This window comes from Hyperolius riggenbachi, chromosome 10 (assembly GCF_040937935.1).
Source record: "Hyperolius riggenbachi isolate aHypRig1 chromosome 10, aHypRig1.pri, whole genome shotgun sequence".
In the NCBI taxonomy this organism is placed as follows: Eukaryota; Metazoa; Chordata; class Amphibia; order Anura; family Hyperoliidae; genus Hyperolius; species Hyperolius riggenbachi.
In genome coordinates, this window is record NC_090655.1 from 109,385,489 (window position 1) to 109,398,992 (window position 13,504).

General features: G+C 39.9%; 1 protein-coding gene across 1 annotated transcript in view; it reads left to right on the forward strand.

The window, feature by feature from the left end:
• The window catches only part of COL17A1 (collagen type XVII alpha 1 chain), an 85,527-nt gene that overhangs the window by 22,595 nt on the left and 49,428 nt on the right, over positions 1-13,504 (forward strand). Inside the window, exons 7-19 of the mRNA XM_068256716.1 lie at positions 261-296; positions 2,581-2,628; positions 3,874-4,017; positions 4,094-4,306; positions 4,394-4,465; positions 6,082-6,189; positions 6,273-6,359; positions 7,538-7,699; positions 8,933-9,016; positions 9,098-9,136; positions 9,829-10,014; positions 12,045-12,248; positions 13,248-13,286. Coding sequence (XP_068112817.1) covers positions 261-296; positions 2,581-2,628; positions 3,874-4,017; positions 4,094-4,306; positions 4,394-4,465; positions 6,082-6,189; positions 6,273-6,359; positions 7,538-7,699; positions 8,933-9,016; positions 9,098-9,136; positions 9,829-10,014; positions 12,045-12,248; positions 13,248-13,286 — 1,422 coding nt within the window. The remainder of the gene's footprint in view (positions 1-260; positions 297-2,580; positions 2,629-3,873; positions 4,018-4,093; positions 4,307-4,393; positions 4,466-6,081; positions 6,190-6,272; positions 6,360-7,537; positions 7,700-8,932; positions 9,017-9,097; positions 9,137-9,828; positions 10,015-12,044; positions 12,249-13,247; positions 13,287-13,504) is intronic.

Here is a 13,504-nt window from a genome sequence, read left to right on the forward strand (position 1 = left end):
CACTGGCACTTGAGATCACACTGGGATATTGGTGGGAGCTATGGTGGAAGAGTAAACTTATCAGGAAGACTATACAGAGCACTGACCCATTCATAGTCCCTGTGTTATCTTATCACACTAGGCATATCTCTTGGAAATGTAATACTTAGTGCCCTACAAGTTTGCCTCCTGCAATATTAGTATGACTTCCATGTTAAAAACTATTTGTGGTACTCCAAAAATCCAAGGTCTGGTTCATTAATTTTATTTTCTTTGTACAGCATCTTCTACCAGCAGAGGGCGTACTCAGAGCAGAGGTAAGTCCTTGCACAGGCTGTATGTCAAAAATGATAAGTTTATGCAACATGATATGAAGTGCAGTCAATTATAATAAAAAAAAAGTTTCATTTTTAATCATGTTCTTTTTTTGAATGAATTATTATTTTTAATTGTTCATACTTTTAGATATTCATCTGCTGGTATGACCCTAAAGGTGTGACCTAACTGTCACCTAATGTGAAAAATAGTTACCCAAATTGATCACAAAGGTATCTTTTTAGTCAATAAAAATAAAGTCCATCCCACATTTATTATACAATGGTACAACCTTTTTTTGGACTTACAAAATGTATCCATCCCACCTGCAAGTGCATTTTATTTAGTATGTTACTGTTTATTTTCCTAATTTCTAAAAAAAAAAAAAAAAAACATGAAATATATGAAGTGCGATAAATAATTAAAACAAAAAAAAATATTATAATTTCCAATCAGAATATGGATGGTTTAACCCTAATCACTTCCACTCAGGAAATCGTAAGAAGCACTACACAGTTTAGAACAACAGAGTGTGAGGAAGGCTTACCAGCCAGAAGCTTACTGTAATGCTGGGGGGTCATACTTTCTGACCACCCAGCACAACAAGGCTGAGAGGCGGATAATGGAAGAGGTTACACAGGCTGCCCAGAGCAACTGCAGCTCTGGGCTTCCGATATCGCTACAAATAAAACACAATGGCAGCGTAATGCGATGTTGCACTGCCTTAGTTCACACTGTGCTGCCTTAGTGATAGCAAGTATTCAGACAGGTACAAGACAGGACTATGGATTGGAGCGTAACTAGTAGCAACCGCAGCTCACAGTCACGTCCACAGAAGCAGAGCAAACTGGCTAACAACAGTCACCAGCAAGTATCCACCCAGGCAAGACTACATGATAGAACGTAACTAATAGCAACTGCAGCCTATAGTTACGTTCCCAGAAACTAGAGTAGCAGGAATACTACCAGTTACCAACGTGGTGATGGCAGAATCCAAGCTATCTGGATAATGGACTTCACTGATCCACCGCGGATGCAGCGAACGTCCATCAAGCATGGAACTAGGCAATACACAATGATAAGAAAAATAACAAACGGCTCAACTAACGGATAAATATATATTAGCAAGTCTGCATATATATTTATCAAGAACTAGCTAAAGCACAAGTAATAAGGTTGCATAGAACTACAATAACAGAACTATACAGAGTAACAAGGTGCCCAGTAGATCAGCGAACTGACCACTATGATGAGCGGGGTATGAAATGGGAGGCAGACTTTTATGCTGGCAACAGCCAATGGATGCAGGTATGCAAATCTCCACACAGCTGAATGGTAATCACTCAATCCTGAGCTGGCTTGATTACCATTTGCTAACTGGCTGTGAATGCAAAGGACCCCCATAAGAAATACATGCAGAATTATGTAACAACATGTATGCAGGAAATCCAGGGCTATCTGGCCGCAGCTCAGCTGTAGTAAGCAATTGGTGGAATGATGACAGCATCCCGAGCTGCCCAGAACTGCAGAGCGATTGCAAATGACAATGAGACCCATTGCAAATGCACAACCGAATGCAAGCGGATAAACCAGAACTGTCCATTTACAGCTCTAATGCAATGGACAGAATACACCACAGGAGGGATCCTTACACTTACTCTTTTTCTTTTAAGTTAGACAATAAATGTTATCATCCTGATTCAAAACTTCCAGTTTAGGGGATACAAACTGAGAAAACTCAGTAGTACACCATGCCTGAAGTGTATGAAAAGCGTGCTATTGTAATTTGCCCAGGTTGTAAAATTAGCTCTCCATGTCCCTGCTTCTACTACTGGCTATTCCAGACTGCTGCAAGAATTAAGCTAGAAGTAGCCCAAGATGTCTTTGCCAGACACAATTCTGTGTACATTCACTTGTTACTATAGTTGGTTGTGAGCATAAAAAGCATAAGCAATACAAACTAACTTACTATCTAATAACAACCGCTTTGCCCTCACAGCTAGTCTAAAATGAGCAATATTAAATAACCACATGGTATATGTTTTAGTTATTCTAAAATGGTGTTGTTTAACGGTTTCTATTAAGACATGCGCACCTCTGTACAGTATTAGGAATGAAAGAGCCCTATTCTGAAAATCAGATTGTATTTTATAGTTTTTGGATCTTTAAAATGAATTAATCACAGAAAAAAATAAGAAATAAGCATAGAACAAATATACTGGTCTGCATTTTTTCCCACACTTTGCATATGCAAATATTTAATTTAACAACTTCTTAATTTTACAGAAACTGAAATCCGCACTAGGCTTCAGAGTGCATCCCCCTCCACAAGATGTAAGTATTCATATCATGCTGTGCATTATGTCACAAATAACATAGCATGCACAGTTTTATATACAGTAGAATCAAAAAATCTCCAAAGGACCAGGAAAAGTGGTTTACTATATCAGAATTTGTCATACCCAAGCACATTAAGTATACTATAGTACTGTATATTAATTCAGTAAATAATTGAGGGTAATTTTTTTTTCAATGCTTCAGCAAACAAGTACAGACAGTGTGCAAGCTAGATCACAAAGCACAGTGCTCATTATGCAGGGATTTGCATGCAATAATAACGCATCAGCTTGCACATGAAGAATAGACCTCACCAGTTATTGCAGGTAAAGTGCTCCTCCATCCACATTTCTGTGCAGTCTGGATGATACTGTAGCGTTGCAGCCATGCACAAGCAAGTCACAGATGACAGGCAAGTCCCTCAGTAAGCAGGCAGCAACTTACACAGGAAGCATGGGTCTCAATAGCTGGTGCTTTTGAGGTAATCCACGCAGGCCCAGAGTAGATTGCAGATAGAGAGCAGGCTACAAGTGGTGGCCAGCCCGACCACTGACCACAGGTCATGGGTCACTTTCCAGTATAAAATACTACAGGGACAGAAAAACAGGTTTACGGTAACTGAAGTTCAATTTTATACAGTTGTACTACACCAGGCGTTACTCCTATATACTTATAATGGTGCTTTGCCGAGACCTGGACATTTAGTTTACTAAACCCAAAGTTTTACTATATCACAGTTTACTATAACCAGATGATACTGTAACACAATTAACAAATGATTGAAAAATGAAAAAAATTAAAAAAGTTATATCAACTATGCCAACCAATTTGTAGTTACCTTTTTCATTTGCTTGTTTGCTAACAACAGTTTTATGTGTTGGGACATTAACTCAAACAGAAATGTAGTACTCTTACCCGCCCTTCCTCTCCTGTAAATTTAGCAATGAACAGCAATTTCACCCAATCAGTAGCCTCTTATTTTATTGTCTCTGGAGCTGCCTCTATACCAGTACAGTACTAATGCCAGCATACACCAGTCTAACTCCTTGGGGAATAATTACAGCTGAGTAGACAAACAGGATATTAAAATATATTTATCTGGTAACATGACAGTAGAGAGGGAGAAGGATGATATGCATTTGTGTGTCTATATTTCCTTAGGTTTATAGATCATCCGCCACCCCTTATAACTATGGTATTACCACATGTTTTAAGGTGATGAAATACTTTCTGTTTCCCTAGGGACAGAACTTGATGATGTGAAGAAACTGCTGAAGGGCGGCCGGTCCACCAGTGTCAGCCCCACCAGGTCCCCTACCAACACTCTCCCCATTCCTAAAAAAGCAACTGTAGAAACAAAGGTGGTGACAGAGAGCTCCCAATCTGGTGAGGACTTTTGGCGGTGCACGACATACCTCCATTTGGTCTTCTACTGATCCTAACTGGTGGTTCATGGTTACAGTTTCAGGTCAATATGACACCGCCATACTGGATGGAGCCCTCCCATCATACATGTGGACCTCAACACTTCCTGCTGGATCCTCTATGGGAGGCTACCACAACAACATGAACGGCATAGGTGGCATGGGCGGCATGAGTGGCATGGGCGGCATGAATGGCATGAGCGGCATGGGTTATGGTTCATCCATGATGAACGCCCATTCTTCAGGATCAGGTAGACCTCAGAACTGAAATAGCTGATCACAGTAACCCCACTGTTTACATTTTTTATAAATGGCTGATTTGTGATTTTTCTTTGTAGTATTTGGGATCCCCAACAATCTGGCTCCAAGCTCTCCTACCTTACATTCAGGACTTTCCACGTCTTCTGCAGGTAACTAATTTAGTAAAGCAGACATAGCCTCTTACTTTTCTCTAGAGAGCCTGTTGTGACCAATATAATCAATGTTATTCAGCTTCCTACTTAAACAATATTTTCTGCCTGATCCACTCATTCTCCTATTGTAGTTCATCATCTTCATAACCATCTTTGTTAAATGTTCAGTTTCTTAAAAGACCACTATTACAAAAACATGTAAAATGTAAAATACATGTGAATAAGAAGTATGTTTCTTCTAGTGTAAAATGCACTATAAATTACTTTTCTCTTTTGTTGCTGTCGCTTACAGTGGGCAGTAAAAATCTGACAGATTTTGGACTAGTGTTTGAACTAATCCATCTCCTCATGGTGGGAGTCTCAGTATTTCCTTAATTCTTTACAAAAGCACTCCCCAGAAAGGATTATTACCAAGATTCCGGCCAGCAATTGATCATGCATTAACAAATGTATATTTCATACATATGCATGATGCATCTGAAATTGTACATTTTTTTAGATAGTTGTCCTTCAATATTGATTTATTTAAAAGAGAAAATACGGTAACCATTTTCCTTTCTACTCATAATATACAATGCAAATAAATAAACAGAGTCACTAGTTTTATTTATTTAAATAAGTGACAGGTCCGTGGAACTTATTTATGTAAAGTTATAGTTTAGAATTTGGTAGACACTGGAGTTAAATCACTAAATTAATTAAATTAGACACTGGTTTGGACAATGACATGCTTACATGGGAATGGTCTGCACAACAAATATGAGGAGCTCCTACCCCCCTTGTTGGATTTTTAATTTATTTTAGACTATTTAACAGTAAGGGCCCTTTTCCACCAGCGCTGAATCGAAAAGTCGCAAACCGCTAGCGATTTTACAATCGCTACGGTTTGCTTTTTAACATAGGAATCGCGGTAGGTCATTTCCATTACCGGGATTCGTTTTTTTTTCAGGAACGCGAACGCGCGGCGGAGCGATATTTGCCGCGATTTTGCTATGCAGTGCATAGCATAGCAAAATCGCGGCCGCAAATGTCGGGGAATCGCCGGTAATTGCGATTCAGCAATCGCTAGCGTTCAGCGTGAACGCTATCGACTGCTAGTGGAAAAGGGCCCTTAGAGTGGACATGAACAAAGCTAGTAACTACTTTTGCGAGATGTAAATAAATTGTGGGAGACCCAGCCAACCAGACTGTACCTAGTAGTGTTTTCCATCTTGGAATGTATAGTGCATTTGATATTTTATTAATCTTTGCTGTGTTAGTTGAGGGAGGATTGCTCTGTCCAATACCACAGCAGGGAGTGGAGCAGGGAGCCATCAAAGCGGGTGGGTGGGAAACCACGTATCATTCAAATGCACCAGAGCCCAACTGGATGCTTTTTTGTGACCAAGCACTCCACCTGCTGGACATATGAGGAAAATGTGAAACAGGTATATGTAATATTTCATACTTACATTAATCCAATATAATTTTTTTTACACACAATTATTATTGAAAAATAACAGCTATATGTTAGCTATTACACTCAAAAATATATTTCCATTTTTGGATACATGCTATGAAATAAATATATTTTATTGTATATGTCACAGTCAATATTCTTCTGTTTTACACAGTATTTGGCGTTCAGAATAATCTCGCCCCATTATCCGCACATCCACAGGGAACAGTATTAAGTGGGGGTCATGTTGGCAGCGGTGGAATGACAGTCTCAGGCTCTTCAGGTCAGTAATCACCTCTCACTATGTAGAGTGACTTTATCTATGCCTGATTATTATGATATTCATGAAAAGTAATTTTTTTTAAGGAGGCGGCGGATATGGATTGCAGAAAAATATCACACAAAATGCTCAAAGCTCAGGTGGAGTTAGCAGCTCTGTCACTTCATCATCTGGTAAGCTTCTCTTCTCTGACATGTACAGGAAAATTATGGATAAAAGCCCAATTCCAGGATTTTTTTTTACTGTAGATTTGAATAGTAATGACTATAGGACAGCTTTTGGGAAAAACAAACTCTGTCCTGTGTCCCTTTCTGTGAGATTTTCCATAACTTCCTGTTAAGACAGGATGTGGGGATATCTCTTCTGACTGAAACAGCCGCAAATAAATCATAGTTTGCAGAGTAAGGAAGAGTTATAATTTCCAACTTGTTTTTATTGTTTTGCTTCATTTCTTGTGCCCACAACTATCAGTACTTAAGACAGTAGTTGTATGGACTTCCCAGAGGTAGAATGGGGGGGAAAAGCTCACATAAATAGCAATAAGAAACCCCCTATATATTCCTAACCACTTTTCACATTATTCAAAACTAAAAAGTAAAAAAACTTTTGCATTGGTAACTGTTGTTTTTGTGACCAATAAAAGGCTGCATACATGTGGAACTCTTTTTTCATTTCCAAGCAACAGTATTTTCTTGAAGTATTAACTTTTGGGAGCACAATTTCTCTTTATCAGATCGACAACATACTGACTCAGCTGTATACATCTGAAAGCTGATTCAGAAAGCCATGGATCTGAAAATGAGAAATTGTAGTCGAAAGGTGATCCTTGAAAAATCCATGAGAATCCCTGTGTGGAAAGGGCAGATAGTAGAAGATCCTATTATGTTTACATGCAGCTACGTGCAGCTATCTGAAACACACCCAGCTTCATGAATTTGCCATTTATGCTTGTTGGAATTTCCTACCTGATCCCTAAAATATACTACCCATCATTGAGAGTATTCTGACCTCTCCCCTCCCTTCACTTTCCATAGAGATTAACAATTCTGCTAAGCCAAGTTGAGTTGCATCTTCACATTCTGGTCTGGCATGATGGTTGTCAAATCATGATTTGCATGGCCAGCAAATATCTAAAGTTTGCATAAGCCTACAATAGATATGGAAAGGGGGGAGGGGGGTAGAGCTGTATTAGAAATTGGAGATTGGTAAGGCCTTATGTCATGTCCCCATAAACTCATCATCCCCTGGGTGTCCTGCTACCTTCTCTACCCTCCTGCTCCTTTGAAGTTAATTGTTTCTTTAAGCATCACAAGTGCTCTTTAATACTCATCTCCTTTTCTCTCTCTTACAGCAATAACCACAAGCAAGACCCAAGGTGAAGAAATACTCAGCAAGGATTACAAGTTCCTTTTGCTGGAGAAGGAAAAAGGCCCAGCTAAGAAGGATGGAGACATGCTCATAATGTCCAAAGACAGCGGCAAGGTCTTCACAGCCGCCAGCATTGGCAGTTCAGGTATGCAATATTATAATCCAGGAATTTATGGAGCCAAATGTAAGGCAAAGGGTTCTGTGCATAATGCAGTAATTCCTCCTATGGCTTCCCAGACAGACGAGAGAAAAGATTACATGGAGACTGTAGGATAAAGGACAAAAGTGCTCCAACAATATCTTAAGCAGAGTACAGATATTGGTTGATTTTCTGAAAATGGCTGTTCACAAGCCCAGCATGTAGGTTCCGATAGACCATTGTTGGACAGTAGTGAGGAACATTGGAGAGCAGGTGTGCACCTACAGAGGACAGGGGTGTCAGCGTGATCTGTATTTAACAGTTGTACATAAATAGCTAATGTAATCAACCATTGCCATCAGTGGCATATATAAGGAGCTGTGGGCCCTGATGCAAGTTTTACAATGGAGCCACCCAAGGCTCTATACATAACAATCGATACAATGGACCAAAACCTTCCAATGGCAACTACAGTGTTAGAGGTGCAAGAAGGGGATGGGGAACAGTTTGTTAATGATTACCACTATCTAAAATATCTATAGAAGTGATTATTATGAGCACGGGACCGATAGGGAGCTAATACTGTAGTTGAGGGAGGGCCCCTCTGGCCCAAGCACCCTGATGCGGTCGCTACCTCTGCACCCCCTATTGCTACGCCTCTGATTGCCATTGGTAATTCCTTGGGGCTCACTCATGCCATCTGTGTTCCATTTTAACACATGCCTTAGGCAGCAAGGCTTAGAAGGCTGTGTTCACATTATATGCATAATGTTATGTACCCTGCACATATTATTTCATAGCCTGATTCATTACTATGGTACAGTGCTTCTAGAGGAGACTCAGGGGAGGACAAGCAGGAGTTGTCCCACAGAGGGAACTACAGTAGCAGTCACCTGAGTGTTATCCAGATCACTTACTGGGAGGATCAATGATGTCGATGAACATCTCTACTCTTGCTAGATTATCAATTTAAAAGAGAAGTCTAGCTTACACATGTAGCCTAGCTAACTTTTCTCTACTGCTCTCCAACCTTATCAAATCAAGGCCATAAGCTTTGATACTAACTTCTCCATCAAGAGCCTTGGGATGAGTAACTCAGTGGAATACATTACAGCCTTAGCTTTTCCACTTCTTGAATATTCCTGTTTACTGTATGTGAATATCATTTTGCATTCTTAAAACAGATTTGTAAGTATAAATTGCAACTCATCAAAATCTTAATATTGTATGTTTTTTCAGGCGGTTCCTATGGTGATGAAGTTCTGAAGAAAGAAAAAACAGTCACAACCAGTATGGACACCTCCTACAAATCAGAAGCTAATGGTAATCATTGTCTTTCTCACAGATGTTACCATTGATGAAGCTGTACATTAGACTAACACATAACTTCTTATTTTGTCTTAGGTGGTCTACGTGTAACCAAAGACAAATCCACATATGCAGGTAATAAATCTTCATGCAGCAGTTCATTCATATCAGCAGCATTCCAGATCTATGCTATGGGAAGCCCTAGCTTCAATTAGATTTCATTATTGTGCTTGCATTGTGACAGAAACAAATTTCTATTCATTACAACTTCTCTGGGATATGGAGTGTCAGATCTCGGGGACAGGAAGCAAGGGATAAGGCATGTCAGATCTCGGGGACAGGAAGTGAGGAATAAGAAGTGTCAGATCTCTGGCACAGGAAGTGAGGGACAATAAGTGTCAGATCTCTGGGACAGGGAGTGAAGGACAGGGAATGTTGGATCTCTCAGACTGGAATGAGGGAATGTCAGATGTCTGGGACAGGGAGTGTCAGATGTCTGGGACAGGGAGTTAGGGACAGTGAGTGTCGGATCTCTGGGACACGGAGTTATGGACAGAGTGTGTCGGAACTTTGAGATAGAAAGCAAGGAGGAATCTCCCTAGCAGCACCACAAATAGCAATTAAAACCCAACAGAAGTATTAATCCTTCATTATCCTATCCAAGTAGCAGTAGAGTATTGTACCATGATAGATATCAGTTAAATGTTTTGCTTTTACCCTATCCAAAATAAGAACAAGGTTTAGCTGAAGTTACACTCTAAACATGGAAAAAGCACTGTGGTCACTTGATAGTGGTATTCTTACATATAACTTGATTCTTTCCACAGAGATTCACCGAGTAGATGGCTTGAAGTCCGCCAATGACCAGTACGTGGAAAGGCGGGAGCAGGATAGCGGAATGAGTGCTGTCTGTGGACCTTGTGTCTCCTGCTGTAAATGGTGGATGTGGGCGCTGGGCTTAATCCTGGGCACACTCTTCCTTTTGGGACTGCTCTTTGGACTCATATCTCTATGTAAGTAGCAACTACATTATTAGTAGTTATTATGCTTTGATATAACAACATCAGTAGAAGATAAAACACTACAACAAGCATCATTTCACCAGTAATGGTCAGACTTAATAAAAAAAAACTGATGTTCAGCTTTCTGGGGATAATAGATGCTTGTGGGTTGAATATCACAGCACCTTGTTATATTTATTTATATTAATAGACATTTCCCAAGCAGCGTTTGTGGCTCTATACTTTGGCAAGAGGTAGGCGCGGCCCACCTTTCCTTAAAATGAACCTCCAGACTAAAAATTGACTCAGCAGCACTGAAAAGGCCTGGTGTTTCTTTAACAGTTTCACAGCATCAGAACTTTGTTTCTCTTATACAAGCCTCATTTTTAGCTGCACTGAAGAAAACTGCCCGGGCATTTTTCCACTGATGCTGTGCAAATCATGATGGGATTTCTGATGTTGTTGTTCTCATTCTGATGTTTTGGTGCAAATTTTTTTATTTTTTTTTATTTTGAATTTGACATTTGAAGCCTAGCGCGTGCAGCTGGGAGGGGTTATCAGGTCACAGGACAGTTGGAACTGTGTCTCATGCTCCCTGTCGCCTCCTTTCAACCAAAAAGCTGGCTGCCCCCATGACAAAGATGGCAGCCCCCATGAATCACAAACATTTGCCTGTTCTTTTAAAACAGGGTGGGTAAAAGACTATATTACCTATCTATTCTAATTAACATAACTAATGTAACTTAATGACAGTATGTTTGTTTAGGCTGAAGTTCCCCTTTAAAGGCAGTGATAGGCAAACTTCGCTCACCAGCCGTTAAGGAACAACAAGTCCCACAATGCATTGCAGGAGCATGACAGCCACACACATGATTCATAAAGGCAAATGCATTGTGGGACTTGTAGTTCCTTAACAGCTGGAGAGCCAAGTTTGCCTATCACTGCTTTAAGGTAGAAAATAAAGAGCCAGAGAAGAAACTGTTAATCCCACATAATGGCTGTAGTAGGGAAATACAAACATGCCATTTAACTTACCAACATCTGCCAAAAACTTAGTGTAACTCCAGTCAAAGAGAGCTGTCAGTATGGCTTATCGTACAGGTAATGATGTTTTCATCAGGCAAGCCTTCTTATCGGTCAATATCAGTTAACCACTAGGGAGCCCCAGAATTCAAATATGCTTTTCCCAGGGCACAGCTTCAGTTTAGTGTTGGGAAGGCATGGATAGAAAACACAAGATCTTCTTTTTTTATTTTTAACTAACTGTGGGAAAGAAGAAAAATTTGAATGTACCCTTTTGCACACTCTCCTTGGAGTGGGCGGATATTGGGGACCCCCTCAATAAAAGAGGCTTCCAACTACCAAAATAATTCCTCCCAGACTATTACCTCACCCCCATTGGAAGTGGGATGAATCTCTTGTACTTGACATTGGACAAGGGTGCTTTGCAAGGGAGTGGGAGGATCCCCCACACACACACACCAGCAGAGTATCCCATAATGAAATCAAAGATACAGGTTGGTTTTGTTAAGGCATTGGGGTGCCATGTTGAGGGAGCCTGTTTATATTATATATATATTTTTTTTTTTTAATAAAAAGTGAAATAAATTACGGTAATTTAAAACGTTAACCATAATTAAAATAAACCAAAGTCACCAACCTGGACTTATGGAGATGTCTATCTAGGCATAGCAGGACAAAAGCTTTTCTGATAAGTGCTCACATTTTTGGTACAGAAAAATGCCTCTTACATCTAAAATTTTTATTTCTAGTTATGCATGTTAGGCGATTTTCACACTTTTTTAAAATATAATCACAAAAGCTTGAATGCGTTAGACTATTGTTAGTCCAAAATGCCAGCAATAGTTGCAATTGCCCAAGGTCAGATTACTCTTGACCATCATTTTGTGCATCAGGCCTGAACAATATTGACTCTACAGCTCAACTACTATTTTTGGTATCGTTCTCTACGTGTATGCTCTTAGGTTTGATAACAACATCACTGCAAAAATATTAATTAGTGACTGGTCAATTGAATACAGGGCAAGACATGAAGAATCTGAAGGAACGTGTAGGCATTCTGGAAAGTAGCAGCTCAATGGGACGTTTGGAGGCAGGTCCTGTGGTACGATCTTCAGGTGGTAATGTGAACCTAGCTAGCGAGCTGTCTGGTGCCAGCACATACACTGTCCAGGACAAAGACGTTATCTGGAGTATTGTGAGGGAAAAGATGCTAGCAGACAGAGGTAATGGATTTTGTTTTTTGCTTTTTGCTTGTGATTTGTCCTCCAGTTAGGCTATGACCACATATTAGATCTTCAGTACTCAACAATTGTTTTTGATCAGTGCATGTGAAAATCTAGCCTGAGTGCAGGTGTCTGCCCACCATTGTCATTAACAGTGACCCACAATGGTCACTCACTCTTATCTACTGCAATTGTATTTTAGGGATGGTTAATGATATGCTAATAATTTTGGTTTGCATGCAAATTTAATTCAAATCATATGCATTATAGAAGTGAACGCATCAAATGCACTTCCTGATGATTTTGATTCACCGAGTGGATTGCACTCTCGCCCTGCATTGTTGGGTCCCCAGTTTGAATCCCACTATGTGCAAGGAGTTTGTATGTTCTCACCGTGTCTGATGTGGGTGCAATTTAGATGCAGCCAAAGTGCAGCAGTTGTAACACTACGCGCGTCAAGCCCTGACACGTGGTGGTGTTAACTGGTGGTATCTGAGCACGGCTGTGACCACACTCAGCGATGAATCCGTGGGGGGCCGCCTGTCCAGCGTCGGTATCAAGCGCTAGCAAGTGCCCAGCCGGTGCAGGTAGCAGCTGACAGGCGGCAAGTTCACCACCTGTCAGCTGTCTATCTGAAAGGGGCCTTAGGATGATGTCTGGGGGAGGCTAAGATTTTGCATCTTGCTCTTAGTAGCAGATGCCAGGAAGATAGAACTATAATGGGAAATCTGTACTCCAAATGATCAGATAAAGATAATATTTCATACCAGTAAACTGCAAAAAGGTTTGTGTAGCATAGATATACACTATACCGTTCTCTTATGTATTTTTTCAGACAAAAGTCAAGCCCATGTTTACATATTTTATTCATTACATAGATCATTTACCTCACCATGTTTCTAGGATCTCTATGTTTCTTTACTTGTAGTACGTATTTGTATTTATAGGGGCATATTTATTTACTTTCTCATTTATTTTGCAATTTCTCAATTACTACAGGAACCTTTGTTGGTGTAAAGGGTGAAGCTGGACAGAAAGGTGAGAATAAATGCCCTAAAATAACGATAATAATAATTGTTGTAACAATAATAATTATAACTCTTGGCTATGTTTATTTCAATACACATTTATATACTTATTCCAATACACATTTTAAACACTGGGAGGCACTAAAGTAGCATGGTACAGTAAATGGAAAATTGTGAATTTGCTACAGTAAAATTATTATTACACTATACAGCTCTTGTATTTCTTAG